Source organism: Drosophila yakuba, chromosome 3R (assembly GCF_016746365.2).
Source record: "Drosophila yakuba strain Tai18E2 chromosome 3R, Prin_Dyak_Tai18E2_2.1, whole genome shotgun sequence".
Classification (NCBI taxonomy): Eukaryota; Metazoa; Arthropoda; class Insecta; order Diptera; family Drosophilidae; genus Drosophila; species Drosophila yakuba.
This window is the reverse complement of record NC_052530.2, coordinates 9,933,623-9,961,591: the sequence shown is the minus strand read 5'-3', so window position 1 is coordinate 9,961,591 and position 27,969 is coordinate 9,933,623. Positions and strand designations below refer to the sequence as shown.

Sequence of the window (27,969 nt, the reverse complement as noted above, 5' to 3'; positions counted from 1 at the left end):
TACATATTTTACAATCGTGTAATAATGTAGTTACGTTTTACATATATAGTTTAAGATATCCTCGATAAGACCTTAAACCACCGATTTATTAAATTCTAAGAGACGTTTAGAAAACAGCAAAGAGATCATAACACTGGCCGTACTCTCTATAAATAAATCTCAATATTTTCAACTTTTCCGATGTGTTCAAAAGCGCCGTGCCGCTCAGAATAGCTTCGACCGACGAGCGGAACGGACGTATACGGAATTTTCGACCCGCGGAAAATCGCGAGTATCCGTGAGAGAGTGAGAGAGAGAGAGGGAGGGAGCAAGTGACCGATGAAAATTCCGCGGCGGTGCGGACGACCGAGTGTGCATAGGAAAAGTGCAAGTAATAATTTGTTATTGTTTTTCCTTTCAACAAAACACCAAAAATAGACCGACAACCTTGCGCATAAACCCATTAAACAAAAGAAGCGCAGCCAGGAAGAAAAGTCGAGCGGAGAAAAGAAAAATGTGTGTATTCAATGTGTGGCAACAGTTTCGATATAACGTTCGGAAAGTGGCGAAAGTAATGGGGGCCGCTGACTTCAGATACACATGATCTGCTCGCAGCACCACCCATCCACCCGTTCCATCCATCCCACCCACTGATCCACCGGTCCACTTCCATCCATCCATCCATACATATATCCATGCAGCACATTTCTCCGAGAGTGCGTGCACTTTCGCATAAATTGGAAATATTAATTGCGTGTAACCTAAAAGTGGAATAAAGGAAGTGTTGCGCACTTTGCGAGGGGCGATCGAGAAGGGGGCCAGCGGAACACTGGGTGTGTTGTGGTGCCGTAGTGCGATCGCCATGGGGAGGCAAACAAAAGAGTGTCAGCGTTTTAAAAATAGTTTGGTTTGCGGCGTGATTTTATTTGTTCTTCGGCGGGCCTCTCGACGCACGATAGCATCCAGTTGTTGGGCCAAAAACCGTAATCAAGACCCAAAACACAATATACAGTACACAATAACACAGTGCATTCCGGATCGGTTCTCCGTTTCGGTTAAGTGACCACACGCGTGCATATTTTTGGGAAATATTCAAAACTTTCGCACATGTGGGGAAACGTGCTGAAATGGGATTTTCGAAAATATTGTTTACATTTCGCGGATTTAATCGTTACACTTTAGGACTCGTTCGTGTGTGTGTGTGGGTGTGTGCGTGTGTTTGGCGGCGGACGTTCCACATTGGTCTTCCTCTTCTATAAACAATCTCCCTCCCGATTTTTGATAATTCTCGGATATTCTTGTCTTGTGTGCGTTTTTAGTGGCGTATCGGGCCGAGTAAACAAACAAGTTCCTATTGAGCGCTATCGATATGGAGTGGGACAAGCCACCTCCGCCTCCGCAACCACCGCCAAAGCCACGACGAACTCGATCCCGGCAGAATGTCCTGCACTACGAGTCCTTGCCCACCGCTCCGCCGGCGATGTGCGGTCGCACGGAGGAGAATATCTTTCAGTTTCCAGCAGTGGCCACCCGTGCCCGCAATCTCTCTGCCTCCCCGAAATTCGAGAGGAGAGAGGCCAAGGATCTGCCCGTCTGCGAACTGGGCAAGCACTCCTGCTCCAAGTGCCAGCCTTATCGGGCGGATCGGGGCACCATTGAACCGCTGAAAACTCGCCTCAACTCCGCCATCGAAGCCATGGACGAGCTGACCCGCACCTACGCTTTGCTGGAGGGATTTCTGGAGCACCGACTGGCCACCATCGCCGACAACGAGGCGGGCGAACGGGAAGCTGAGCTGGCAGCTGTTGATGATGATGTGCCTTCCACCAGTCAAGCCGCCCATCAGCTGCCACCCATCAAGCCGCCTCGCTCCAACAATACCGACCATAAGTTCGATCTGGAGCACTCCCTCACCTGGCTGGAATCCCTGATGGGCACTGAGGTGGTGCCGCCCTTCAAGCAGGGAAAGTTTAGGCGGTACTCATTATCTGCGTATGAAAATAATATATAGAATACAATTACATTTTATCACACAGTATTCGCGAGCGCAGCAAATCCATGATGGAGGAGGACATAAACGTGTTCATGAAGGGAGATCGTCCCAGCCTAAAGCTGAGCTCATCCCGACCATATATCCTGAGACGTCAGAGCACCTACAGCGACAACAAGGCCAAGGTGTCCAAGTGGACCAAGGTCAAGGCCGCCTTCAAGTGGGAGCGGGCCAATGTGCCGCCTTCGGGACCAGGTGCTCCAGAAAACCACGTCTTGATGCCACTCAACCACGAGGTGGAGAGGTTTGTATTGCGGATAGTTACTGCCAAAGGCGCCACTTTATTGTTTATTTATTTGTATGTTTATCAGATACCTCAAGGTGCCCATTAGTGCGGCAGCCGGTAGCAGTTCCGCGGACAGCATCATCAGCTCCTCCTCTGGTCATATTATGAGTGATACGGGTGGGACACCTGGTACCATCAGCTCGGCCAGCTCCATGGAGGATCTTGAGGCCACCACCCGACAGAATTATCGTAATGCTCTAAATATTAGCTACTTTACAACTTGTTAGAGTAATGTCGGCCCCTTTCCAGGTCGTGATTCCTCTAAAAGTGATACCCGCTGCGAATCCCGCGACTCCAACTTTGAGGTGGAGTTACGAAAGTCCGCCACTGACGAACGCCTGGACAATATTAAATCCACCGCACCGCCACTACCAACCAAATCCTCATCCAGCAAGTCATTGCGAAGGTCGAAAGCCTTTTCCGACTTTGAGGTCCTTCCAGAAGATCATGTGGCGGAGATTAAGGCCACCAGCAGTCGACGACAAAAGGTGCCACCGAGTCCACTGAATCTCAACCAGGTGAACCAGATGTATAGTGATCTGCCCCAACTGCACTCGCCGCTCAAGAGTCCCAAGGATTCGCGCATGCGTCGTGTCCATTCGCCGGGCACCTCCTCCGTGCCCAGCAGTCCTTCCAGGCAATCGGATTTCTTCGGTGAATTTGGTAGGTCAAAGTGGTGGTTGGTTTCACTCCACAATCCCTTTATCATAACGAAACTTCGCTAACCTTATGGCATGTTGCAGAGAGCGAGGATCTGTCCAGTGGTGATTTCTCGGAACCCACTACGCCAAACTGTAAGAATTTCCCACAGAACGCAGATGACGAGATATTTCAACATTATCAACTTCTCGTACTCAAACTAGATTCAGAGTTTAAGGGCAAGCAACTCGAGTTAGAGCGTTCCAGCGCCAGCAACCGCAGTAGGAATACCCAAAAATATCCCCAACATATCCAAGAAAGTTCTAACCGATGCCTAACCCACCATTTTAGGTATCAAACTGGGAAGTGGAGCAGCCGGCGGAGCAGGTGGTAGTGGAAAGCGCAGCAGCGAGGAGCACTCGCCCACACAACTGTTGCACAACGAACTCATGTCCACAGCCCAGCTGGAGCAGAATCTAACCCCGCAGTTCAAAAAGAAGCTAAGCAAATGGAGGGCCAAGCAGCAAAATTGCTCCGCAGGATCGATCGCCTCCTCAGAACCCGCAGCAAGTCCCACGGCGAAGAGCCAAAGTGGCGATGTTAAGCCCAAGATCGACTGGAACCTGTGGAGCATGGGTCAACTGAAGTTAGAGGGTCAGGGATTGTGCGCTTTGCCCGACCAGAAGGATCTGCCCGAGAAGTTTCAGAAGAAGTTAGGTTGGTATTTGGCATGGGTTTCCCTTTCATAGTCATATTTAATAATACACCTTGCCCACAGAGCAATGGAATCGGCTGAAGTGCGCTCCTGGTGGCGGCACTACCTCGGTCACTGACTCCCTGAAGCGGGGATCCAAGCACAGTCAGTCCACAAGAAGGGGATCCGATGACGATCGATGGTACAAGCACAGGCCGCACGAGAAAGAGAAGTTTGTAGAAAGTCGAAAATCCTTCTCTTTTGATGACTAATCCCTGAATATTTTTACAGATTGTCCCGCCTAAAGGCCATTGTGGTACCAGATCATACCAAGAATATTGAGGTCAAGACTTCGGATGGAGAGGTGATGAAGTTCGAGGGCATCTCGAGGAAGTTCACTAGGAAGCTTTACGAGTGGGAGAAAGCTAGGGGTATTGGGCCGGAAGCATCCACCTTTGCCCTCCTGCATCCTGGCTACTGTCCCATAGATGTGAGGCGCATCAACAAGGAGTGCAATAAAGGTGGGTATGAAACTATCCACTAGATCTGAAGGTAATCCTCCACTTTCTTACAGTGGCAGCTGATCACTCGCCCACGCTCAGCCGCTCCCTGTCCCTGGACAGTGTGTCACCCAACTGCAATCTGGCCCAGGCCATCTCCCAGCAGGCTTCATCCCTCTCCCTAAACGACGTCAACGATCTGAAAGAGGTCGAGGACACCGACGCCCTCACCGATCACGAGTTCAAAAAGTACGACGAGCCGGAGGCTGTGATGGTGGAGGTGGAGGAGCACATCCACGACACCGCCTCTCCACTGGTCACCGCCCACACTCTGGTGGAGCAGCAGACGCCCATATACAAGTACGAGGAGGTGCAGTGCAACGACTACGTGTAGGTGCCTTTCGGAACACCCGATCCTTCGTAAACTAATAGCTGCTCATTCCCTCCAGCAATTCGCGTCGCGTCCAGAGCTTTGAGTCGCACACAAATTTGGCTCCCTTGCTGGGAGCACTGAAACGTGCCGATGAGCTGTTTGGCCAACTGAAGAATGCCTCACCCGATCTGCTGGAACACCCGTCCATGCGGGACTGCCAGGCCGCATTGCTGAGCATTCGTAGCATTTATCCGTACTACTCCAACAACCTGATGAAGGCGGGCGTGCTCAACGCCATATCCGATGTCCACAGCGAACTGGGACGACTGACCGAGCTGGTGAGATGCACTGACTACTTGAAACCTGCTTTTGCTAACAACATGTCATTTCAGAGCCAAAAATCGCCTTTGGACGAGGCCTGCTGCCAGGAAACCATGCAGGAGCGAACGCTGGAGTACCTGGAGGAGCTCCAAGGACTCTTTGAATGCCTGCAGTGCCTCAAGCTAAGCATACGTAAGGATTTCTCTCACTTATGCCACCTGCACCTAACTCTAACCCTAATGACTTTGTAGAGGGTGGCACTAATCGTTATCCACGCGACATTGTGCCGGATATCAACATCACCAGCGAGGATGGGCAGCAGTTGGACTCCAGCTCTGCGTATGCCACCTGCGACAATTCCAGCCGGGATCGATTGGCTCAGGATGACAACAGTGCCAGTGCAGCCTCACCGATGGAGCATGAAACGGAAACCAGCACCACAACGGGCACTTTGTGTCGCTCCAGTTTGCCCACCGTGAATGTCAATCCCAGTGCCAGTGGCGTTAATAATGGTGTAACCAATGCAAATGCCTCGGCTAAGAAAAAACTGCTGCGACTGCGAAAAATGGGGTCCCGGCAGAACAGCAAGACGGAGAGCGACAGCAGTGATGCGGATACCCACTCGGTTTTGGAGACACCGCGACGATTGCGGCGCAAGAATTTCCGGCTGAAGCAGCGCTCCTTGGATGATGACTTCCGGCTGAGCTCGACGACTAATGAACATGAGGTGGCTACTGTCAGGGAAGACATAGTCTACGGTTCATTGAAGGTCAAGCCGGGAGAACTCATTGAACAGAGCCAATGTGTGGCGCCTGCGCCAGTGCACCTTGTGGCACTTGATCCATCCATATCTTCCTCTGCATCCACCACCCCTGCTACTTCAACCACTCCTTCTTCAGTAGTTACTCCACCCACAAAGCTGGGAGCCTTTATTCCTCCTCCTCTGCCAGAACACAATCGGACGTACAACACCAATGCCAATGTCTTCGTGAAGACGAAACGAAAAATCTTCACTACCATCCCACAACCAAGTGCTGCGGAAGGCCTAGCTGTGATAGAGAAGGAGCTGGACAGTCCCACGGAGGAGAAAGCGGAGAAAGTGGATAAACCAGAGAAGTACAGATGCCCTCTCAGGCCCCTTAATCTGTATAAGTCCATTAGTTTGGACCGCATAACCCATCCGCCCAGCAAGGAAGAACTCCGGAAATGCCAAAGCAGCGAACACTTCCGGCGGGGAATCCTCTTCGTGCGTCCGCCACTGGCTAGTGACAGCATCGAGAGATTGTCCAAGAAACATCAGGAGCTGAGCAATCCCCCAGTTCCGCCTCGGAAAGCCCATCTATACAAGAAAAACTCTCTACACAAGTCACACAGTGCAAATGCCAGCAACAAGATTGAGCACAAGATAGCCAAGACTAGCTCAGGACCCAGTTTCTCGCGGGTGCATCCACCACCACCGTCACCTATTCCGCTTACACTACCCAATAAACAGGATAACACCCTGCCACGAATCCAGCGTAAGCATCCCAATACGCCAACCAAGGCCAAGCAGTTCGAGTTTCCGCCACCTCAGATTCTTGCGCCGGACCGTCCAGTCACTCCCCTTTCGGAGCGAGCCATACGGCTTCAGTTGGCCAAGGCGCAGTTTCTTCAGAGTGCTCCAGTTACTCCCCGCCAAGATCCCCAAACTCCAACTAAGCCCACGGAATCCATGGTGCTCCAAAAGAGCATCAGTGCGGGCAGCATGCGGGGTGGAGGAGTTGGAGGAGCTGCTGTCCAGGAGGCGGCACCTCAACAGCATTATCATGACACATCCACGGATCAGGAGAGCGTGGGCCACTCCAGTGCCTACGATAGCTTACCCAGAGCTGTGAGCCGGAGTGCCAAGATTTCCAGTAAACTGGGATTCGCCACGCTAACCTCAAAGTTGCGAAGGGGCAACAAGAAGCCCAAGAATCCACCTCCGAGTCCTGGTAGCGCCCTATCTGCCCTGTGTCGGCAAACCCTAATGGCCGATGTCATAGCCATACCACAGGCGTTCGGGCCGGAGAAGCCGCCACCCAGTCCCACAGGAAGAAATGTATCCAAGTCGCAGAGCTCGCCACAGGCTGCTGGGCCGGCGACCATCAATTTCGAAGGGATTCCCAAGTCGCTGAGCGAGCAATATGTCCGCCAGCTCAAGGAGAGCGACGTCTAGTCAGACTCCCAGTCTCAAGTCCAGAATCTAGTCATCTATCAAGTCGGGCAACCTATCAAGTCGTGGTCCGAGATAACCGCGTGCATTTTATTTAGCAGTTGCCACTCAAGAGGAGGCAACACTTCACATGTTTCGGGTTCTCAGAACTCATCAATATATCTTTTTTATATTTCAATAAATACCAATCGTGTGCAGTGAAGTTAGGATACTCAACGAGCCATTTGCGAAACGGAATAAGATTGATCTGTGTAAAATCAAAAATCCAAATCTAAGGTGTAGTCACCAAAATCCACATTTTTTGTCTATCATAAAACGAATTTTTCAAAAACTTATTTTTATATCTAACCAAATATATTTTAAATATATGTACATTTTAAAAATAGAGAAAACGCTGTTCCTTCGGTGCAATAAATCAATTGAAATTTCCGATTACCCATGTTAAGATAAGAACGAAAACAGTGGGTGAAGAATAATATTCTCTGCTAGTTCCATAAATGAATCTGTTTAAGAGCTTACTCCTTATAATTAATATATTATAAATCACACACTTCCTTGTATACTGAGCAGTTTTAATCACAAGCTTTCCATAACTTCAACAATAATTGTTAATCACAACGATCAATTTATTCTTATCTGTGCTTTATTGTGCCGACTATCAAAACCTAACTTATCTATCAATAGGTTGAAATTCCAAAAGCTTATCTGTGATCCTCATAGTCGTCCAACTCCGGGTAGTCCGTATCATCGTCATCGTCGTCCACTATGTTTTCATGGGGTATTTCCGGGGGATCAGCGCCAGTGTTCCAGTAGCGATCCTCTTCGGGATGCGTGAACTCAAAGTCGGGCTTATCCGGATTCACGTAGGTAATGCAGGTGGTCAGGTTCTGGGCCGTTTCCAGCATTTGGGGTATGCTGTTGACGAATACCACTCCACACTGTGCAGAGTGGAGAGCTTCTCCCGGCAACTGGTTGTTGATTTTGCCGTAGACTTCGATTCCGACAGCGATAATGTCGTGTACCCGGCGAATGGCACTGAGTGCGTTTACCGTACCAGAAAGGATTTTGCCCACGGTGGTCTGTTTGGCGGCGATCTTCTTGTAAATCTTCACTAGACTGCTGACATTGCGTTTAACCTCCTTCACAGCGGCCACTGTTTCATTCTGAATGCGCAGGACCAAGGCCATGGTGCGGGTGTAGCAATCAACGCCATCGTTAATGGCCTGCAGACCAATCTGGAATTCCGGAACCAGCGAGTAACTGCAGTAGGCGGCCTGGCTTCCTCGGCCCCAGTAGTTCCACATGTATCCCAATCCGGCAATGGCTGCAGTCACAATCTTTGGCTTGTTCAGCTTCAGCAGATTCGTCTCCAGTTGGATGGCCCTCTCCACCAAGTCGTCAATGCCGAACTGTGCCTCATCAATCACATCCTGAATAATCTCCCGTAGGTCCTCGAATTCCGCCCTCTGATCCGCGCTGAAGTCGGAGCTGGGCTGTCCCATGATCTCGTCGACAGTGGGCAATTTTGTGTCGTACACAACTCGAGGTTGCTCATCCAAGTAAATGGAGAACTTGTCGCGAAAGTCTTCAAATGCCCGTTGATAGTTGCTATCCAGTTCAGGCTCCTCCGTGGGATTCTGATCACTGCCATCGCCATTCTGCAGCCTCAAGCTATACATATAGTTGTACTGCGCCTGGAACTCTAGGTACAATGGACGCAGAGCAGCCACTTCCTCGCCAGACAGCTGCAACTCCACCTGCTGCTTCTGCAGCAGATCCTCCAGTTCCTGGTGGGCTTCACCAGCAGCGAAGAGCGGCACACAGGCCAGCAGGAGCAATGCTTTTCCAACCATTTTGCCCGGCCAACTGTTTCAGTGCAACTGAGGAGGGATTTTGGCCAGCTTCATTATCGGAAGAAGTGTGGCTCGTAAAACACTATCGCAGATACCACACTTGGTTTTTCTTGAGTGGCGCAGCTTGATTAGGGTGCGATAATCCGACTTATCGCCAATGTTACGCTATATATAAAACTCCACGGGGCAATGTTTTTCGAGAGAAAATTTAAATTTCGTTATAGCTTTTTATGAATGGTCAAGATAAGTTTTGCTGTGACTGAAAGTGAGTGCCTCCATTAGGTAAAATTCTAACTAATGTGGACTATTTCTAAGTTGAAACACTACAATATAGACAAAGGGCCACAGTTAATAATGCATTCCACTTTATTACGAGCTCCCTAGTTCATCGCACACGACTCAATCTCCGCAAAGAGCTCATCGAACTCCATCTTCAGTTGATGGTAGAAAAGGCAACTTGGTGTGTCCAGGTCTTCCAAGGACATCTCCAGCAGAATTGCATCGCAAAGCTCCAGACTGCTTATCATTCGCTGATTGATCCTCCCGATTCCAGCCACGGTGCACAATAAAACTCCGGCGTGATTGAAACCAGCCTGCTTTAGCTGCCAGATTCTGCAGGTGCTCGCAAACTCCGTGATCTCCTGCGACGCCTTACTCAGGAAGCTAGCTTCCAACACGATCTCCTCCTGAAAGTGATCCGTGATGTGGTCCAGAGAATTCCGGCAGACGCTGTACTTGTCCACCAGCTCTCGATTGAAGTGTGCCACTTGGAGCTCGTATTTCTTTGAGCATGCCCGCCACTCTTCGCTGTACTGACTTCCAAAGAACATCTCCAAGCGTCCACTAACCACCTGCTGATGGTCATCCAGTGTGTCCTTGGCTTCTTGTAGATACTCCAGCTTATGATCGATCGCCTGCTGGGTGATGTTCCAGATGCTGGCAGCACTGGAGCTTTGGCTGGCTATTAGCTGCTTTGTGGACTCATAGAGTGGTCCATTTTGTCCCCAAATTCTTTGGATGTGACCATGCACCTGTAAGATCTTTGCTGTAATATTACATTTTACCCATATATACATCATATTTATAATATTGCTTACACAAAGAAGCGCCTGAAGTAGAAGCAGTGACACCCGCACAGTTGTCATCTTGAAACTATATGAAATTGATTCCGAAAAATGTATGATACCACATATGAACTTGGCTTTTATTTATAGATCTTCAAAGGTTACCTTAGCTACGAAGACTAGATTCTTTCTTTTTGAAAAAGAGTGTTAACATAAATAAAATACGAAATATATTATAATATATGCTCATTGTTTATAAAAAATATTTGACTACTGAAATAACTTGAAAATAACGCGAAAATAACTTACAACACACAAGTCGTATATAATAAATATTAAATCCCAGGGTATTCAAATTCCGAACAAAGCTGAAAATAAGTTCTGAATTAGACAAATGGCCCATTCGTGTCTTAATGTGCTTTTCTTGAAGACTCTTATCGCAATGTCGCTCTCTAGCGACTTTGTACTGCAAGTTAGTCATCAACCTCAGGTCACTTCTGCAAGCTTCAACTGTTAATACTGCCCCTAATACAAAAAACAAGAATAATTGAAACGAGTAAACAAACTACGGTCATAAGGGAACCAAATGGAATATTTAGAATAGTTTCATAGTCCACCAAGTCGCAGTCAAGCACGAAAACATCATCTCCGTTAATCAAGTTAATGCTGAAATTGTGTTTTCTGTTCTGATTCCTATGAGACGTACTCTTATCGTGACACTTTGGATCTTTTGACTATATATACCAAGTCAAGTGGAGGGCCAGTCGCACTAGAGAAATATAACAGAAACATGATGAGTCAAACCCTTGGAGTTCTTGCACTGCTTTTGCTGACTTTGGCAGTGAGTACAGTGAGTACTCCAAAGTACTTTTCAAGTACATATCCCCTCCGCTTTTCAGGACTGCCAAGTGATCCGCTATGGAAGCGAGGTGGAGACAGAAACTACAAACTATGGTCCTGTTACCATGGTGGTGGACAATCTGGCGGAGATTGCCGTAAATGTCAGTGACGGCACCACCATTCAGTTGGAGGAGAAAATGAATCGCACTCGTCTAAATATTGCCGGAAACATTGAGGTCCTGACCGCCAATGCTATGGCCCAACTGAGTGATGTGATCTATGAGACCAATCAGTTGGTGGTGTCCAATCCCGATTGCAACCCAGCCTGGAGCCTGGATGAGCTCAACGAAAATGTTACCCATCAGCTGGGTGGGTGCACGGACGACTTGGGAAGTCTTTTGGAGGATTTCCGTCTGCAGGGTCAACTGGCATTGGCCAGAGTACAGGAATTTGTCCAACAGATTGCCCAGTTGCCAGTCAAGTGCCAGATGCTGGGGGCTGCCCCGCTTAATGCACTAGCTCCAGCGGGCGGAAGTGTCTGCTTCATCAACGCGATGGCGGAAATCAATCTGGGGATGGCCCAATCCATGCACAATGCATCCCTGCTCCTGGTGCAGACCCACCAGACCGCCGAGGATCAAGTGGAGCTGGCTCAGCTCTGCTGTGCCATGGTAGTGCAGCAGATCGGCGACTATCTGCGCGAGGAGCAGGATCAGTGCCGGCAATCATAGTGGACCCTTCCTGTGAGCAGTAGTCCTAAGAGAGAACTCAGGCAAATACAGCCAATACAGCCAATGGCCAATTTATGCACCCGCAAGATGACAAGGGCCGAGGACTCGCCACATCCTGTTCACTTATTGCTTATGCATGACATTTATTTGACAAGTTTTTGATTGATTTTACAGCTGCTGCACCCGATCTGGTGCAGCTATCTGCATATTCGCAGGCACAGTGAAGCCTACCTAAGTTCGTCATTTAAAAGGGTATAAGTAAATCATTGTTAAGCTTGGGCTAAAAATAAAATCAAATTTAAATCAATTTAATCAAGGAAATTACATTTTTTAAAATGCTGTTTAGAGAAGTTTCCCTGTAACTGCGCATATGTATGTATGTATGTACATACATTTGTATATTGGGCAACTTTGTGGCTAATCGCAAGTTCACTTTTCAAACTCGCATGCATACTAATTGGCCATTGTTCGGCCGAACTGACCAATTGCCCAATGGACTTGCCCACGACACGTGGCAGCCACACGATATAACATATAGTAGCATACGGATCCGATCCAAATGGGCGACAGCTGGCCCTAGAAAGAGATAGAGACGGAGATCGAGTTCGAGTTCGAGATCGAGATCGGCCAGTTCAGTTACTTTCCTCTTCCTCTCGCTTCCGCAGTAAGCCAAATTATTTTGACCTGCCTCCCGCACACTGCACGAAAATTTGAAGCGTGTATCTGTGCATCTGTGAGATACACCAAAGCATCGCATCACAGAGCTCCCTGCTTGTTCGCGGTGCAGCAACGAAATGTCTACGACTCTTTATTTCGGCTCTTGCCGCAATTTCACTAAGAGTCTGAATTTTATCTTATTTTTACTGCTTGTAACAGTTGTTGCCGTTGCCGTTGCCCTGTTGATGATCGCCTTGGTATTGTAGCTGCACAAATTCCGCCTACTCCAACATCTGTTCAGCTCCTCCTCGGTTCCTCCAGACATCTGACGGATTTTGGTGACGTAGAGCGCGCGACTCTTGTCTATTGGAAACCGAGTTCTGAGCGGAACCATATCGATAAGGTTAGTCACTAGTCGTGCGGTATCTATGATGGCTCTCTCTCTCTCTATCTGGAAAAAACCAAGAGAGCCTGGAGCCAGAAAAAAAGGGGGTTTTTCTACATATAACTATAAAATTATAAGCTGAAATGGTTTTTACTTTATTGACGTCACTAATGAAGTTATACCACGCGCTAAAAATGGTTCGGTGGTTCAGCAAAAAAGTTCTATTATAACAACTTATACTTGGAAGTATTGTTTGAACAAATATTTCTAGTAATGCTTAATCAATGATGGTCCTTCCCATACGATCAGTGATAAAAGACTTTAGTGCGTCGAGTGCAACCCTTTGCACTTGCTGGTTATTCAATATTAGTCTTGCGACCTCCTCAACCCGGACATTTCTTACATCGGATATAGCCCTGATCACGTGCTGCCTCATTTCTCGACGCTGACTTTCCGTCAAATCATTCAAAATGACCTCACTCAGGGGCTTAAACTTTCCTGAAATTCAAAAACTGATAAGAATGGGTTTCAGCATGCCTAGCTGGAGACTCTTACCCTCCGTAAGTCCGTAGGCGGTGAGACCACCGATGACCCCGCCCACTGCCAGTCCACGGGGGCCCAGCAGTAAACCTCCGATCAGCGCAGCCCCAGCGCAAATTGCAGCTCCCTTGCTGGACTCCTTGATGGTCAGCTGGATATTTTCGTCGTCGGCCAGTATAGCCAGGGCCTCAAGGATTTCTTGCATGGCTGAATCCATATTTTCAATATATATATATTTTCTTTATAAAGTTTTACTTCTTTACAGGTGAGGATCTTTCTAGCAACTGATTGCGACTACGCAGTCATTTCGTTATCAGTAATAAATGTACATTTTCTACTGGGGAGGAGAGTTACCCGATAGAAAACAATCCATCCAAATCATTTTCAATCTATCGTTGCTATTAAGCTTCGCATATATGTATATATTGAAAGCTTTTTTAGAATTACCACTATCAGAACCCATACAGTATTGAGATGCCAAGTCTAAACAAATCCTAGTTCTTAGTTTTCTTATACACCTTTACCCCAAGTTACCTATATATATGTAAATAAATAAATAGATAAAGAAAAACGTAGACAATTTAGTGCGAATCTTGCTTCAAAGGCATGGACTGGAATTTATTGAACCGCAGGCAAAATTACATTTCGATTTGGAATCCCAAACGATTGGTCAAATATTCCACAAAAGCCCCCAATGCGACACACTGCACTTTGAAATCTTGATAGAAATACTCCACAGCATTAACTACTCTTAAAATAGCTGCCTCCACAAAGTCCATCAGTTTTTCTAATACAGTCACGGCCAAATCCATAATTTTCCGATACACCCAGTTGATAACTCCTGCATTTCAAAGTAATTTGTGATGATAGTTAAACGTTTAAGGTGTTCTGGAATGTACTTGCCTTCTGTAAATAGACCGTTAGAACTTTCAAGTTCTTGGACATCTTCAGCTTCTGTGAAAAGTTATTAGTCATTTATAAGTTATGCGCACGGATATATAGTCATTGTGTAGTGGGTATACGGATACCAAGTCCATTATAGTCTCTAAAAATATCCAATGCATTTGGCAAAACTTACTTTTGGGTACAATCTCAACCCCTTTCTCCCTTCTCTCTTCACTTTTCCTCCTTCTCACCGTTGAAAGCAAAGTTTCCAACATCTTTTCCAAATCGAGTTTCACCATTTTAAGTGTCTTTGTGTCTGACTAAGTGTGTCTTGCAGCGCATACTAAACTTCTTATCGATGCATCGTGATAAGCATTTAGCGAACTTTAAAAATACCTTGTCGCAATGCAATTATTATTACCAAACGGTATTTTTTGTTTAAGGAAAACATTCTGGATAGTGGAATTGTTGAAGTTAATTTTGTCTTATTATTATTAAGTTAAGCTGGGCTTTATATTAGTAAGACTAAAATGAAAATTTAGGCACGAATTTAGTTTGAGATTAAGCACCATTCAGAAGAGTTCGTTGATGTTAAGCGGTTGCTAGTCGGATATTAAATATTAATTTGAATTTAATGGTCCTTACCTTGAGCCGTATACATACATTGTATTGGCACAAGCGATATTGTCGGAAGATTCGCATATCAAAGGGACGGCTCCTTTCAGAATTCGGCTGACGTTCCTAGATGGCGTTTAAAAATCGCTGCCGGATTGTCTTTAATTTTGATTGATGCACCTTTAATTGCGTGGGCTCCCAACTGCTACTGCCGAACTTTTGGATAACTGTAACTGAACCAAGAGCGGATCGCTCCTGGCCGCCGGGAGCTAGCTATTGCTAGCAGTTGCCTACTGTGTATGTGGATGCTCGAGGCTGGAGGATCGAGGATTGAGGTTTCCGCCTGCGACCAACTGGCGCGTCTTGCGCACACAATGCCGAATAATCGTTATTGTTGTTGCCTGTCTGCAGGACGAGCCGCGTGGCGTGCGAGTGAAAGCCAGCGAAAAGGACCCACTCCGAAGGCACTGGCCAAAGCGAGATAGAGCCAAGGCGCAACATATGCCATCTTTGGCCGATCTTTTCCTCTTCCTCCTCCATCTCCTCCACCTTCAGCAGGACCTCTCGCCCCGTCCCTTTCTAGCCCGGTCCTTGGAACAGAACAAACGGACGGCGCACGCCGTCATCTGGTGCCACTTTTGACTTCGGAAATTGGGTTGCCCACGCTCCTTCGCCCCAACACTCAGAAAAACTATTTCATGCAGTTTGAAAAGAGCACCTTAATACAAGCCACTGGTAGGATTGACAACTTCCTTAAACCCTCCATTTAATAGTCCAATAGTATTTGGACTTATAAAATAATGCCAGATCTCCCGATAAACAGATTGACACTAATAACAAATTCAACAAATTCGGCGAATTCCACAACATTTTGCCATATCTATAGCACCCTTACAGTTATTTCAAAAAGGTTTCCAATCTAAATAATCTAAATATATAATAATTAATCAATTACAATCTCATGTTCTTTTATTTTCTAAGAACAATCTAATTTCTTTGAGTGCGTGGACGGTGGACGGTATCCCCGCTCAGTTGAAATTATACTTTTTGTAGCTGTTTCGTTTACGGTTGGGTCTTTCTTGCCTCCGACCTGGCAGACAATTTCAAGGAAGCAGGAGCACTCGCCCAACAGTTACTGTTGACTTCCGATCGGAGCACGAGTGCAGAAAGAACGGGGAAGGCAGCCGAGCTCGAAACCCGAACAGCGACAGCAGGATAAGCGGCTTTAAGGACTCGGCAAGCGGGCAAGCGGACCCCAAAAAAGAAGGAACTGAAAAGGGTTGCTCCTGGGGGAATGGGACGGGAGTAACGGGCAATCCGTATTGGGCATTGGTAGGGGGGAAGGTGTGAGGCCGACAAGGATGCACAGACATTCGGGGCTCGGCTTACAAATCCAAAATCCAAATTGAGCCCCGAAATCGCGCGTATGCCAGCCAAATGAACACGTGTGCCACAGGATCACTTAAGAATATCGGAGCGTCAGCTGGCCAACTCCGAAAGTTGCCCGCCACAATAATTGGATTGTCTACAAAGATGCTAGAAAACTCCTATGATCTTAAGGGTTGAGAGAAGATCAGAAACTATCTCAGCTAAATCATTATATCGAGAAGCGGAAAATATTTATTGCGTTTTTCGAATATGTAATTTATAATACAATGATAATAGTTCAAACCATTATAATTTTTTGTAATGATCAAAAATAAAAACAAATTGTCCAAATAAATCTTGAATAACAAATCGCTTGGATGCGCAAATTATCCACCAAGGCGAGCGTGTAAAATTCCCAAATCGTTTACAAAATGACCATAAACAAAAGCAAATCGAGGGCAACGAAAACAAAAAAGTTCATTTACATTAAACCCAAATATCGAAAATACAGAAATAAATAATGAACTTTGTCGAGGAGACAAATGTATAATTTTACAGATCGCGCAATTCAATTAAACAAATCGCCGCAAAGCCACTGGCACACAAAAAAATTAAGCAATAAAATTAGTTGTGGTTCACGCAAATTCAAAAGCATCAAAAGGAGTCGCAAGGACATGCCGCTGCTCGCCAGGAGCTCCAGAAATAGAGCAATAGCAATGAATCAGGTCGTTGAAGGGACATAGAATGCCCATTGGCATTCCGAGTAGTTTTCGTTTTCGTTTTCGATTCCGTGTCATAATGTGTTGTAAGTAGTGGCCTTTGTTTCACAAAGGACTCGCCATTGTTCCATTGTCCGCTCAAGGACCTGTCCTGGGAACACCCGCACGGTTCCCAGCATCCAAAGAGTTCGCCTTTCTTCGGCTGCTGTGTCAGTTGCGACCACAACTTGACTCTCTGACCACCAACATAAAATGTTGACAGGCGGAACACGCCTCTAAAATATTATGCGAAGCGAGTCCTGTGAGGTCCGCGGTGTATCCTTGCCGTTTCTGTCTTCCCTATCCTTTTTCGCTGGGCCGATCCTTTGGGCAAATCAATTGATTTCCTCTTGACAGTTATGAGCTGATCACATTGCTATCTTGATCGCCAGTTTTGTCGGCGCTTAGCTGCCAGGAATTTATTGTTATTGACATTTTAGTTGGGTGGAATCACACGGATTATATCTGCTAATTGCACTCGATCGTGAAACGATCCTTTAGATCTTCAGCGGCCAGATGCGGTGCTCCTTGATCAGACCGAGATATTTTATAGGCAATCACTCAAAGTTATGGTTATTCCGAGAAGATTCCAACTCGGTTAAGCCCAGTTTTGATTAATTTTGGTTGGTTTGTTATTTATAAATTGAAGTAAAGAAAAGTTTCAAACACAAGCTAATTCAATCAGCTTCTAGAGAATTTCATATAGTTACCCTTAGAGAGATTCCCTTTCTTTTCAACGCCCAACTCAATCCCGATATCGGGTTCAAGAAGCCCCACTTTCAAACACAAATCGGCTGGAAAATCACGGCTTGTCCAGCACATAGCCGGCTCACCCCTTGCCGCAGGTGATAAAATTTCGCACATTAATACTTAATTACTTGAATAATTGGGGCCAAGGGATTAAGTTCACCCTCACTCCGGGTCGCGACACTCTCCCGAAAAAAAATCGCAGAGTCCGGGGGCCAGTCAATGCAGGTGGCAGAACAGCTCCATCCCCTCAACCAAAGCTACTGCCAACAATGAGACAAAAAAAAAGGCCAAAGATGAAGTGATGCCAACGCCACCGACGTCGTTGACATTAAATTGAAGGGTCCTGCCGAAAATGTTGTTCTTGTTGCTGTCTGCTGAGCCGAGCTCAAGCAGTAACTTTGAACGCACTCTGGACGCATTTTTCACACGAAATCCTGATTAATAAATATATAAGTTCCATAATATTACTGATAATTTGAAAAGTCGTCAACCCGAGCACAGGCTTTTGGTGGTAAGGGAGTCTCCGAAGATTCCATGCGGACTCTGGGCGAGACTTCGGTGCCCAATTACAAGCAAATGAGCTGGAAAACTGTATCAAATGACCCAATGTCAATACAAAATTACAGGCCCCGCACCAGGAATCTTTTGTTCGGCCCAAAGACGCAGACGAGACCAAATCTTCAGACTCTCCTCTTAACGTGACAAAGCGATGGCGATGGCTTGCGTGTGGCAATTTCAGTTAACAACGGCTGGCAAAAGGATTTTTGTGTTGCCAAATGGGGAATACTCTTTCTCGCAGACTGCCGGAGAATCAAAGCTATGGAACTGCTAAACGAAATCCTTGATAGAAAATCTAAACTTTTATACCACATATATAATATTATATATTCAGACAGTTTAGTGCGACCATGTGTAACACCAAGTAACATGCATTAACTTGTGACTTAATTGCATTAATTTATTTTAAATAGTAGAGTATAATTAGTTTGCACTTCTCTGCTACCTTTTGCTTGATCTGTGCCTTGTCTTGGTAGCATCTTAAAGTTTTTGCCCTTTGTGTTAATTTGATGCCTCGCCAAAAAGTTGTCAAAAAATCCAGAACGACTTTGATTTCTGATGCACTTTCACTGTCGATCTTCGATCACCGTTGGCTGCAGCGTGAGATACTAAGAACTTTGGTTCTTCTGGGTCGCCAGCCAACCTAACTGGGATGGCCACCAACTTGGTGGGTCCTGAATCTGGGCCCAAGAGCCCGAAGCCTGGAAACCGAAAGTCAGTCAAGTGTGCCATGCCGATCGTCTGTGTGGCTAATTGAGTTACCCAGAGATTTTGGGCCTTTGGCCGTGCGAATTATTTGTCAAATGGATAACGGTTAAGTTTGTTACTGCTCCCGATGAGGAGGACGAGGATAATGATGATCGGGATCGGTAACCGGAGCTCTGTGCCCTACGTTGATTGATGGTAGATGCGTTGCGAATCGTTTGACTAATTGCCGCTGCCCTTGTGGGCCATGGCTGCCCAAAACAAACGGTGACCTCCAGAGGACTCTGCCTATCTCTCTTCCCATCCCAGGTAATCTCTCTCCTTTCCCCGCGGACCGCACACAGTGTGCGGTAATGGGCTGAGAAAGGATGTATGAAGAGAAGAGGGGCGCGGCTGCCGTGATTTGGTGTCGCTAATTACAGACTTTGGCATTTTACGCTGTCCGTTTTATGACTTAATAATTGCATTCATTTGACCCGGACTTTGAGTTTGGCCAAAACCGATCGGATGTCGATGCCCACACACACAAACACAGTCACTCACAATACGAAATCCCACTAATTTCGCTGCACACGCGACTTGGGAGAAAGGTCTGGCATTAATCACTTGGGCATGAATCCTTGGGACCATCGGTTTCGGACCTGGGTTCCTGCAAGTTCGCCGGCAAAGGTTGCGCAACAATTAAAGGATCAGCGCAAAATGTTCACACAACAATGCCAAAACAAATCGGCGGAAACGGAAACTGCACTTGAGAGTAGGAAAAAGATACAAAGTAATGCTTGTGGTTAGACCCTACAAAAATGAGGGAAATTGTGCCCAAAAAGGCATGAGAAAATCTATTGAGCGAGATATAACAAAAAAACATTAGAAATAGCATATAAATTATTTCAAAACATACCAAAACCGCAATTAAAAAATGTGCAGGGGTAATTGAATATTACGTGGCACAATGGATTGCCAGAACTACCTGTTGCCAAGTGTTTATTTGGCTTTATTATTAGACCGAAAAGGTAGTTTTCATCCATAAAAACTTGCTCCATCGATTGTTTCAATTTGTGCAGCAAAATGCATAAGTCCTTGAACTTCAGCTGAGACCAATATCGTCTGCACTGAACGAGTCCAAGTCCATCGGTACAATAACCCATTCAGATACTGCCCCATGGCGACACTAACAAGAAGTGACAAATTGATGGTGTTAAAGCTCATTAAGTTACTTAACGCAGATGTAGATACAGATACGGATACAAATGCAGATGCACTAACTACCAAAGCGTCGGATACAAAAAGTAAGCAACCTCAAAAACCTCAAAATAAAGCTCGCCAATTATCGACATGACAAATTTCGGGGCATTCGTTCCCCTTGTCGGACGGCAAGAAAAACCCACAAAATATGCAGCCCCACAACGGACATCGGATGCATACTCGTAATAATACGTGTTAATAATGCTCAGGCAAGCTGTCTATAAATTGACAAAGACATGCAAGTGGCTGCCGCTTCTGCCACTTCTGCCGCTGCTGCTCCTCCTGTTTTGCGATGGGATGTTGCTGCTGTGTCGGCGGCACTGCCAAAAGCCAAAGGCTGAAAGCCGAAAGCTGAACACTGAACACTGAAAACTGAACACTGAAAGCCGAAAGCCAGTGAGCCAGTAAGCCAGAACTCGACTGGGGTCCAGTTGCCATTCATGAATTCTAACTAATTGTATTGGCAGGCAGTTGCATTTTGGAAGCTGTATCTGAATTCGAGTCCGAATCTCTGCTGTGCTGAACTGTGCAGCTGCATGCAGGTGGTAGCTGAAGTAGCTGGAGTAGCTGGAGTAGCTGGAGTAGCTGCTCGGCAATAACGAGCGATATTGGCAGGAAGAGGGACCCCGCAGGACGACGGTTCGCACCCTTTTGTTGTGCGTGGCTTTTGGGGCGGGAAGGGGGAAAAGCGAACGGAGCCGAACAATTTGTGTAATTGACAAATTGACGGCAGCGCTTTGTGCGGAAGCGTTCAAAGCCGTAAATTGTCGCTAACAAGAGCGACACTCCAGGGATATCGGCAGGATATCGCCTTTATGCCTCGCATTCGCGCCTATACAAATATAATTGCCTGCGACGCAGGAAGAGAGAGAGAGAGAGAAAGAGAATGTGAGAGAGGGACGCCCGCACCTCGCGATCACTAAATTAAGTCATTAACAATTTAACGAAGCCCTGTCGATGCCGCGCTGCCGCTTAACTAATTATGTGAATTTCCTTTTGATTATGTGCCCCGAAATCCCGAAATACGAAATCCGTGCAGCTTTTGCGGCGACGCCCGAAAATGATTTTGCAAAACAAACAGTAACAGCCCACGAAATCCGGTCGCTGCCACGCCCCCTCCCTCGCCAGCCGCCTCCGAGCGCTCCAATTCCCATGCGGGAGTCGATCGAATCGCCACGGTCAGGAGTCGCTGTCGCTATCAACAAATTGGCTTCGAATCTTCCGAATGATTGACTGACTGACTGAATGACTGACTGACTGGGCCGGGGATCTCTGCTTCGCTTTAAGCTGAATGAAATGCTGCACTGCTAGAAATCTTCCTTAGATTCAAGTCAAAAATATCATCCTTCTGATACCACTCAATATATTTCATAATATTTTAAAGTGAATGATTCGTGTTATACAAAAATAAACCAACAATCAAATTAGCTTTGATCTATTCTTGGTATTACGATATTCTCAATCCCCTAATATATAATATATACATTTAATTACTTTACCTGTTGGGAATAGCCCAGGTCTCCTAAATGATATTCTTCTTTATTATCCATTGCTAACTTTGTAAACTTTTTGATCCCCTCATTGTTTTTCTGAGTGCACAGTTTCGGCTTAAAGTCTTAAGCCGCTGAGGTTATCCGCCAACAACGATCGGGGATCGAACTTCGCATTAAACGATTTGTTAGTGGCGCTTGGTTTTCGGGACTCGGCTGGGACATCCACTGGGATATGAAGTTGAAGAGGTTCCAGAGACAGGGACGGACAAACGGACATGCGGACAAACGGACATGCGGACAACGGACAATGCATGCGACCTGCGACTGCTGAAAGCAGATCAGCCCAACACTTAACTTAATTTGGCAGCTACACTCCGGCGCGCCGTGCCGTGTAATTATCGTCCGCTGCGTATTTGTTTTGGCCAGGCCGATTAAGAAGGGCCCTAATTTTGTCGAACTGTCTACAAATTGATCGCGAAGCGCCAAATCGATCACCTTCCCCCATATAATAAAGTCCAATTCACTGGGCGCGAGACGCAAAGCCCTCGGAAACTGTGTGAGAATTGATGCCCCGCCGATAAGTGTGGATGTCGAGGATTGGTAAGCAGAACCGTTCAGAGATAAAAGGATTTGGATTACTTATTTCACTGACTTCTTCTTGAAATTCTTGAATTTTTATATTTATCATGTGGATGTAGTAATACTTCCATAGGTACTAAAACTGTGAGAGAGTCTACGTTTACTAAAAAACCAACATATGTTTTAAATTATTAATAGTGCTTTTATTTTGTCTTCCTTACTCGTAATCATTGTCTTCCATTTAGGCTAATTAACTAAACAATAAACAGCATAATACTTAAGCGGTAATTCACTACTGGGCTTCTGGCAATATATACAAAGTAGGTACAACATTTGGCAAGCTCCAACAATAACTGAGAATAGTACTTGGGATTGGAATCGGGATCGGGTCATTCAACGCAGCAGATCCCCGAGAGCGGAGATATAGGTCTGGGCCATTTGGAGGGTCTCGTGCTTGGACAGCTGGCGATCGTTACCCAGGCAGGGAAGATACTGGCGTAGGCGATCGAAGGCCTGGTTGAGGTTCTGCATCCGACGACGCTCACGGGCATTGGCGGCCAGGCGACGCTTCCTCTTCACCACGGGCGTGATCTGCTTGCCACGCCTCTTCTTTCCCGAGCCCCCGGCAGCGGCATCTTGGTTCTCACCATCGGCCAAGTCAAAGGATCCGTCATTGCCATCGAACTCCTCGCCGCCGCTGAAGAGCATTAGGTCCTCATCGTCCTCGACGCTGTCATCGAACAAGGCGGAGTTGTCGAAGTCAAAGTTCTGGAAATCCTCCGTGTACAGATTGACTTGGGCAGGTGACTCCTCTGCGGCTGCAGTCGGTGTGGAGGTGGCAGTGGTGTTGGGCTGGCTCTTCTTCGTGTAGCTGCGCTTGGGTTTCTGAGCTGCTGGCGCTGGAATCGTTTTGCAAGTGCCCACATTGGAGGAGCCCATGACCTCCACTGCGGGTGGCGAGGCTACTGGAACGACGGGTGCTGTGGACACCACAGCCTGCTCCATAATCATTCCGTATTGCTGGTTCTGGGCCATGTTGTTGCAGCCTCCATTGTACATAGTATTGAGATCCACATACTCGGGACTCTCGGATCGGTGGCTAGCCGGCGAGGAGGAGATCCAGCCATCGGAACTGGCCTGCTCGAAGCTTATGAACCCATTGGCCGACAGATAGTTACTGCTGCTGGCCAGGGTGTTCCCATTGAACTGGTAGTGGGTCACGCCGGGATTGTAGGCGGCCATGGGATTAAAGTACGGCTCGGTGGCGGCTGTCTTGAAGCCCTGCAAGTCCTCGGATGTCTTGTAGTAGTAGCGATAGATCTCACTGGACGACATGTTGCTGCTGCTGTATGGTGGTGCTATGTTGCTGGATGAAACGATACGAACGCTGCGAATGCTGGCGGGTTTCTGACTGGTCTCTCGTCCTTTCGGCCCTATTTATACCCGCAAACCCACCACGACGGCCAGAAGGGCCTGAAAGGCAGGTAGGGGGACAGGTAAACGAGTTGCCACAGAAGGCAGCACGTGCCGCCCGAGTGGCACGACCAATGGCAGCTGGTGGTGAGTTGCAACGGCCTCAGAGAGCCCTGTTCTACCTCAGTTCGGTCAGAGCTTAAAATGGCGCTAGAAAACCGACTATCTGGGCATCTAAAGCCGCTAACAAGATGATTATAGGGTGGCCAGCACAACCGGAACAGGATTATGGGCGGAAATGCAAACAGAACTTTGGACAAACAATCGATTTGAATCCCTAAACGGGATTAAAGTCGACCGCAAAGTGAGGCGAAATTTGCAAAAATCCCCTCGTTGATTTGTCAGCACCAAATGGCAGAGCGGTTCTCATGAGTTTATCTAATCTGAATCGGTTGCAAGTGGGTTCGATCTACCTGATCCTGGCTAGCGAAACCCTTACAAATCTACCGCCGCCAGGTCATTCGACATGCTGACCAAAAGTCGGGGGCGAAATATCGCAATGAAAAATCTTGTTTATTACAACTTGGCAAATTCTCCAATTGATACGCTTGTTGCCGGTACCTTGAAGAGGGTAGTTGATAGCGCCGGCCCTCCAAGGACACGCTTGACCGAGTCCCAGGACTGACCTTCACCTTCGTCTTGCCTAGTGCCTAATAAGCGTGGCAGGCACTAACTAAGAGTTGGGTTAACATTTTAGCGCCTTGCTATTAATACGGCCGTGGGTTCGATCGTGAGCAGGGAATTTAGTTGTAGATCCCAGGATGACACGGCAAAACGAAGCGGCCACGGTGGTCCTTAGATCCCTTCGCTACGCCCCTTGATCCTTAATGATTCGCTGGAAATCATAATGCAATGCAATGCAATTCACCTTCAACCGCTTGCGGGGGAGTGTCCTGGCATCTTTGAAGTTCCGCGGCCACCCAGTCGCACAACTAGTAGCACGCCCCAAAAGGATCTGATCTTTTTCGCCGGGCAATAAAAACGCTGTCAATTAGATAAAAATGTCACACAACAAACCGCACCAAGAGCGGCACCACCAATTTATTGGACGCACACAGGCATGTTTGACCTTTTGTCCACCCCTGAGAGTCCTCGAATGCCCTGAACGACCCTCTTGAATGTCCTGTGCAATTTACGAGCAACGAGCCACTTGCCGCAACCGACAGTTGTTACACCTGCAATGTGTACCTGTGCAGATCGTATCCCTCGGATTGCATCTCCGCTGTAAAGTTTACGCTTATCGGCATTAGCCGATGTCAAGGCATCCGCTGCATATCGATTGGGAAATTTACATTTTCATTGCCGCATCGCAATATTGCATATGCACGTGCAGCCAGTCGAGGGGGCAAAAAGGGTCATTCCAAGTCAAGTCAAGTCGAGCTCTTTTTTACCCAATGGCCAGCATCGGGCGCCTTGCGTGCCTGTCAGTTATCGGGTGGCTGGCTGATCCCTCACATCGGACCCACTTACCTCCTGAGCCACTACCTCCAATACCTCAGCTCCAACTCATTGGCATCATTACGCTGGTAACGGGCCACTTCTTTCATGTCAATATGCATAAATGCAACTTGGCCAACGATGGGAATGCAACTGATGTGGAGCAGCTTCCAGAAAGCGCATGACAAAAGCAATTGAATGGGCTTAAATCTGTTTGGGCGAAACATGAGACACCCTTGCAAAAATAACCGAATCAGATTATCATATTGTCCCACTAGTAAATTCAGACATCATTCAATATTGGTATTACTCAATCAGTTATTAGTTACATTTTAAGATCACCATAGTTCTCATGTTACCTACATAGTTATTTTATTATTTTTAAGAAGTAACCAAGTTACTAATTCATCTGCCTACTTATTCTGTATACCCTTTCCAAAGGACTCTTTCGACATGCGGAAGGTGTAGGCGCAAAAGAGGAAAGTAGGCGCACGTCAACGACTCCCATTAGCAAGTCGCTCTGGGCCGTGAAAGTGTTGTCCAGATCCAGATCCATATTCAGATACCGATACCGATACACATTCAGATTCACAACCAGACCCAATCCCAATCCACCAGCTTCTGCTCGACTTAAACGTCTTCGGCCCAGTTATTTTTTTGGCTGAAATTGAAAAATTTGTATGTTACTTATTTTATTAGCATTTAACACTCTGTCCCATTTTACAGACGAGAGCGAAAAGCGAAAGGAGCAGGAGTCTGGACCTGGACCTGGACATGGACATGGACATGCAATCACCCTGGCATGCCATCTCCGCAACTGGGGTAGTTCCCATTCCCCCGCATGGCCCCCTCCACGTGGGTGGCCTGGCCCCAAATCGAATCCTCCATGGCCTCTTGTGTGGCATTTTGGCAATTGTCAAATTGAAAATTCATTAAAGGCAAATTAAATATGCAAATGCAGAAGGCCCAAGTCGACCAGGAGGCGGAGAGCGCTCCCATTGTTGGCCGCTGTTTGACTTGGCTCTGCAAATATTGACCACCGATTGGGGAGGTGGAAAAAATGGAATATATCATATGTACATATGCTCCTCGACGGGGATAAAAAGTCAAGTGGAAATCAAAGCAAATACGACGGCTTCGCGTGGCGGCAAACACTGCACGGGATTCAGTTCAGATCACAGCACTGTGAGCCCAAGGGAGCTGTTCAAAATTGCTTAAACAAATATCGCATAAATTGCACATTGTCCGGAGTGGCCGGAAAATTGGGCCGGGCATGGGTTAATTCCCATGAAAATTAAAACTAGATTATACACACGTCCACAGAGTCCTCGGAGACGAGTCCTTGCAGCGCCCACTGTGTCATTGTTTGGGCACGCCCTCACCTCCTGTTGTGCCGGCGCTTTGTCATAGATTGCCTACTGATGTTTATCATCCGGCTGAGGGATGGCACATCAGCTCCGTGCTCCTTATGAGCGGACAAGTATCTGACTAGATTGGATCGGTGCATGTCAGAGCGATTATTGTCGCAGGCTTTGATGCGGCAATTCGAACTCGGTGGTGTTGTTTTGCCAACATTGCTGCCGATCAGTATCTGAGGTGATCTTCGCAACTGACTGGCGCCAGCAGAGATCCCCTTATCCCTCATCGAAACAAGACAAATTCGCTACACATATTTTATAGTAAGTCACATGCAGACCGATTAACCATGTCCATATGGGTGCTATGTATTTGTACATCCAATGCAAAGTATGCATAAATATGTAAACTATTTGTAAAAGAAGATTCTTGGAAGTCGTAGAATCAAAGAACTCAAGGCATATAAGGATTGAACAAATGAAGCACTGACAAATTCGTCTCTAATTAGACAAATTCCTGCCATGTTTTGATAGCAGATTTCTTAGCCCAAAAACAGAATTCGATTGGAAAGCGCATGAAAAGGAAACCCAAGTCTACTTTGGCATATTAATGTGGCTATCAAACATTAATTTCATGGTGCAAATTGGATCCTTATTTGGTGGCTCTACCCTCGTTTCCGATTCGGAAGTGCATCATAAGCGATACCGACAAATTGTGATTGGTATTGTTATGAGCGAGGATCTGGTCCCACGGAACCCCTTTCCCAGATCCCTGGCAAGTGATCAATTCAAATTTGAAACACTGCTCGCTGGAACAAAGAAAACAGATGAAAACTACGCAATCACTTGAGAAAAATCAAAAAGGCTCTGAAGGTCCTCGGCTGCGCTCCTTGCTCCTCGCTCCTCTGGGCTCCTTGGCTCCATGGTAGTAACCATAACAGGTGGCACGGAAGCCGCACAAAATAAAAATGATTAAAGCAATAAAAAAGAAACGAAAACGAAACCCACACACAAAAGACGAAGAAAAGGTCGCGGCAGAAATAACAACAGTTTTTAATAAGATTTTCAAAAAAATTTTGAAACAACATTGGCGATGCCTAGAAGAGATGCTGTCCCCTCCTGTTGCACAACCACTTCCGATCTCGACCCGTAGCCCGATCCTTTGGGCGTCGCCCAGCAGCGGGTCAAGTGTGAGAACATTTTGCGGAAGGAAGTGGCGGGGATGAAAAATGATGGAGAAAGGGCTAGAGACGACTATACTAGGAACACCACGTGGTCAAGATTTACTTTCAAGTGAACGAGTGACTCACTACCATGATTGCATGGGGAATTAATGCATACACTTTGAAAATGTGTATAAAATCAGTTCTTAGAACTAAAAATGATCGGGAGATCACCAAGAAGTAAGGGCTTCTTAGTAAGAGCCCTTAAGTTCAATAAGCATTAATATTAAGTTCAATAAATATCGTCTCAAAAATCTGCTGTCTTTTGAATAAATCATTGTCTTGCATAGTTATTATCAAACCCCGTGTTCTTCATCATATTTTTTGGATGAGAAACAATTGCTGACACCTTAAGGTATGTTTTTCTGCAAGTGATACGAAAGAAGCCCTGAATGGTTCATGAATTACCCAGGAATTTTCGT

The 27,969-nt window shown here is 46.6% G+C and overlaps 7 protein-coding genes across 9 annotated transcripts; 2 read left to right on the top strand and 5 right to left on the bottom strand.

The window, feature by feature from the left end:
• The first annotated feature begins 221 nt into the window (after window positions 1-221).
• LOC6536192 lies at window positions 222-7,465 on the top strand. Of its 2 annotated transcripts, XM_015192118.3 has the most exons (14): window positions 222-370; window positions 1,299-1,956; window positions 2,016-2,273; window positions 2,341-2,504; window positions 2,565-2,978; window positions 3,059-3,109; window positions 3,179-3,235; window positions 3,306-3,671; window positions 3,733-3,880; window positions 3,940-4,169; window positions 4,223-4,538; window positions 4,598-4,859; window positions 4,914-5,034; window positions 5,094-7,465. In XM_015192118.3, the coding sequence occupies exons 2-14, from the start codon at window positions 1,349-1,351 to the stop codon at window positions 7,037-7,039; spliced, it is 4,941 nt and encodes a 1,646-aa protein (XP_015047604.1). In that variant the 5' UTR covers window positions 222-370; window positions 1,299-1,348; the 3' UTR covers window positions 7,040-7,465. The 2 variants fall into 2 exon arrangements, with proteins under 2 accessions (XP_015047604.1, XP_002096783.1); XM_002096747.4 differs by having other exon boundaries at window positions 3,059-3,235.
• A 196-nt stretch (window positions 7,466-7,661) lies between these two features.
• LOC6536191 lies at window positions 7,662-8,934 on the bottom strand. The gene has a single exon (XM_002096746.4). It carries the CDS (start codon window positions 8,887-8,889, stop codon window positions 7,738-7,740), a length of 1,152 nt encoding a protein of 383 aa, XP_002096782.1. The 5' UTR covers window positions 8,890-8,934; the 3' UTR covers window positions 7,662-7,737.
• A 303-nt stretch (window positions 8,935-9,237) lies between these two features.
• Window positions 9,238-10,072, bottom strand: LOC6536190. Of its 2 annotated transcripts, none has more exons than XM_002096745.3 (2): window positions 9,987-10,072; window positions 9,238-9,920 (listed from the first exon to the last, which is right to left on the bottom strand). In XM_002096745.3, exons 1-2 carry the CDS (start codon window positions 10,032-10,034, stop codon window positions 9,270-9,272), a joined length of 699 nt encoding a protein of 232 aa, XP_002096781.1. In that variant the 5' UTR covers window positions 10,035-10,072; the 3' UTR covers window positions 9,238-9,269. The 2 variants fall into 2 exon arrangements, with proteins under 2 accessions (XP_002096781.1, XP_039231352.1); XM_039375418.1 differs by having other exon boundaries at window positions 9,238-9,929; window positions 9,987-10,020.
• Window positions 10,073-10,669: 597 nt separating this feature from the next.
• On the top strand, window positions 10,670-11,831 carry LOC6536189. Its single transcript, XM_002096744.4, has 2 exons — window positions 10,670-10,794; window positions 10,853-11,831. Exons 1-2 carry the CDS (start codon window positions 10,744-10,746, stop codon window positions 11,522-11,524), a joined length of 723 nt encoding a protein of 240 aa, XP_002096780.1. The 5' UTR covers window positions 10,670-10,743; the 3' UTR covers window positions 11,525-11,831.
• Window positions 11,832-12,700: 869 nt separating this feature from the next.
• On the bottom strand, window positions 12,701-13,405 carry LOC6536188 (protein C19orf12 homolog). Its single transcript, XM_002096743.4, has 2 exons — window positions 13,122-13,405; window positions 12,701-13,064 (listed from the first exon to the last, which is right to left on the bottom strand). The coding sequence occupies exons 1-2, from the start codon at window positions 13,321-13,323 to the stop codon at window positions 12,844-12,846; spliced, it is 423 nt and encodes a 140-aa protein (XP_002096779.1). The 5' UTR covers window positions 13,324-13,405; the 3' UTR covers window positions 12,701-12,843.
• A 281-nt stretch (window positions 13,406-13,686) lies between these two features.
• Window positions 13,687-14,340, bottom strand: LOC26535973. Its single transcript, XM_015192117.3, has 3 exons — window positions 14,185-14,340; window positions 14,010-14,060; window positions 13,687-13,947 (listed from the first exon to the last, which is right to left on the bottom strand). Exons 1-3 carry the CDS (start codon window positions 14,288-14,290, stop codon window positions 13,745-13,747), a joined length of 360 nt encoding a protein of 119 aa, XP_015047603.1. The 5' UTR covers window positions 14,291-14,340; the 3' UTR covers window positions 13,687-13,744.
• Window positions 14,341-22,252: 7,912 nt separating this feature from the next.
• Window positions 22,253-23,453, bottom strand: LOC6536187 (protein atonal). The gene has a single exon (XM_002096742.3). It carries the CDS (start codon window positions 23,392-23,394, stop codon window positions 22,453-22,455), a length of 942 nt encoding a protein of 313 aa, XP_002096778.1. The 5' UTR covers window positions 23,395-23,453; the 3' UTR covers window positions 22,253-22,452.
• Between the last annotated feature and the right edge of the window lie 4,516 nt (window positions 23,454-27,969).

What these genes read in the sequence shown, in the direction of transcription:
- LOC6536192 (XM_002096747.4), top strand. Translation starts at nt 1,349, where the DNA reads ATGGAGTGGGACAAGCCACCTCCGCCTCCGCAACCACCGCCAAAGCCA. An exon ending in AAGCAGGGAAAGTTTAGGCG is followed by an intron (nt 1,957 to 2,015) that starts GTACTCATTATC and finishes TTTATCACACAG; the next exon opens with TATTCGCGAGCGCAGCAAAT. An exon ending in GTGCAGTGCAACGACTACGT is followed by an intron (nt 4,539 to 4,597) that starts GTAGGTGCCTTT and finishes CATTCCCTCCAG; the next exon opens with CAATTCGCGTCGCGTCCAGA.
- LOC6536191 (XM_002096746.4), bottom strand. Translation starts at nt 8,889, where the DNA reads ATGGTTGGAAAAGCATTGCTCCTGCTGGCCTGTGTGCCGCTCTTCGCT.
- LOC6536188 (XM_002096743.4), bottom strand. Translation starts at nt 13,323, where the DNA reads ATGGATTCAGCCATGCAAGAAATCCTTGAGGCCCTGGCTATACTGGCC. An exon ending in CGCCTACGGACTTACGGAGG is followed by an intron (nt 13,065 to 13,121) that starts GTAAGAGTCTCC and finishes TTTGAATTTCAG; the next exon opens with GAAAGTTTAAGCCCCTGAGT.
- LOC6536187 (XM_002096742.3), bottom strand. Translation starts at nt 23,394, where the DNA reads ATGTCGTCCAGTGAGATCTATCGCTACTACTACAAGACATCCGAGGAC.
- LOC26535973 (XM_015192117.3), bottom strand. Translation starts at nt 14,290, where the DNA reads ATGGTGAAACTCGATTTGGAAAAGATGTTGGAAACTTTGCTTTCAACG. An exon ending in GGTTGAGATTGTACCCAAAA is followed by an intron (nt 14,061 to 14,184) that starts GTAAGTTTTGCC and finishes AACTTTTCACAG; the next exon opens with AAGCTGAAGATGTCCAAGAA. An exon ending in TAACGGTCTATTTACAGAAG is followed by an intron (nt 13,948 to 14,009) that starts GCAAGTACATTC and finishes TTTGAAATGCAG; the next exon opens with GAGTTATCAACTGGGTGTAT.
- LOC6536190 (XM_002096745.3), bottom strand. Translation starts at nt 10,034, where the DNA reads ATGACAACTGTGCGGGTGTCACTGCTTCTACTTCAGGCGCTTCTTTGT. An exon ending in TACTTCAGGCGCTTCTTTGT is followed by an intron (nt 9,921 to 9,986) that starts GTAAGCAATATT and finishes AAGATCTTACAG; the next exon opens with GTGCATGGTCACATCCAAAG.
- LOC6536189 (XM_002096744.4), top strand. Translation starts at nt 10,744, where the DNA reads ATGATGAGTCAAACCCTTGGAGTTCTTGCACTGCTTTTGCTGACTTTG. An exon ending in TGCTTTTGCTGACTTTGGCA is followed by an intron (nt 10,795 to 10,852) that starts GTGAGTACAGTG and finishes TCCGCTTTTCAG; the next exon opens with GACTGCCAAGTGATCCGCTA.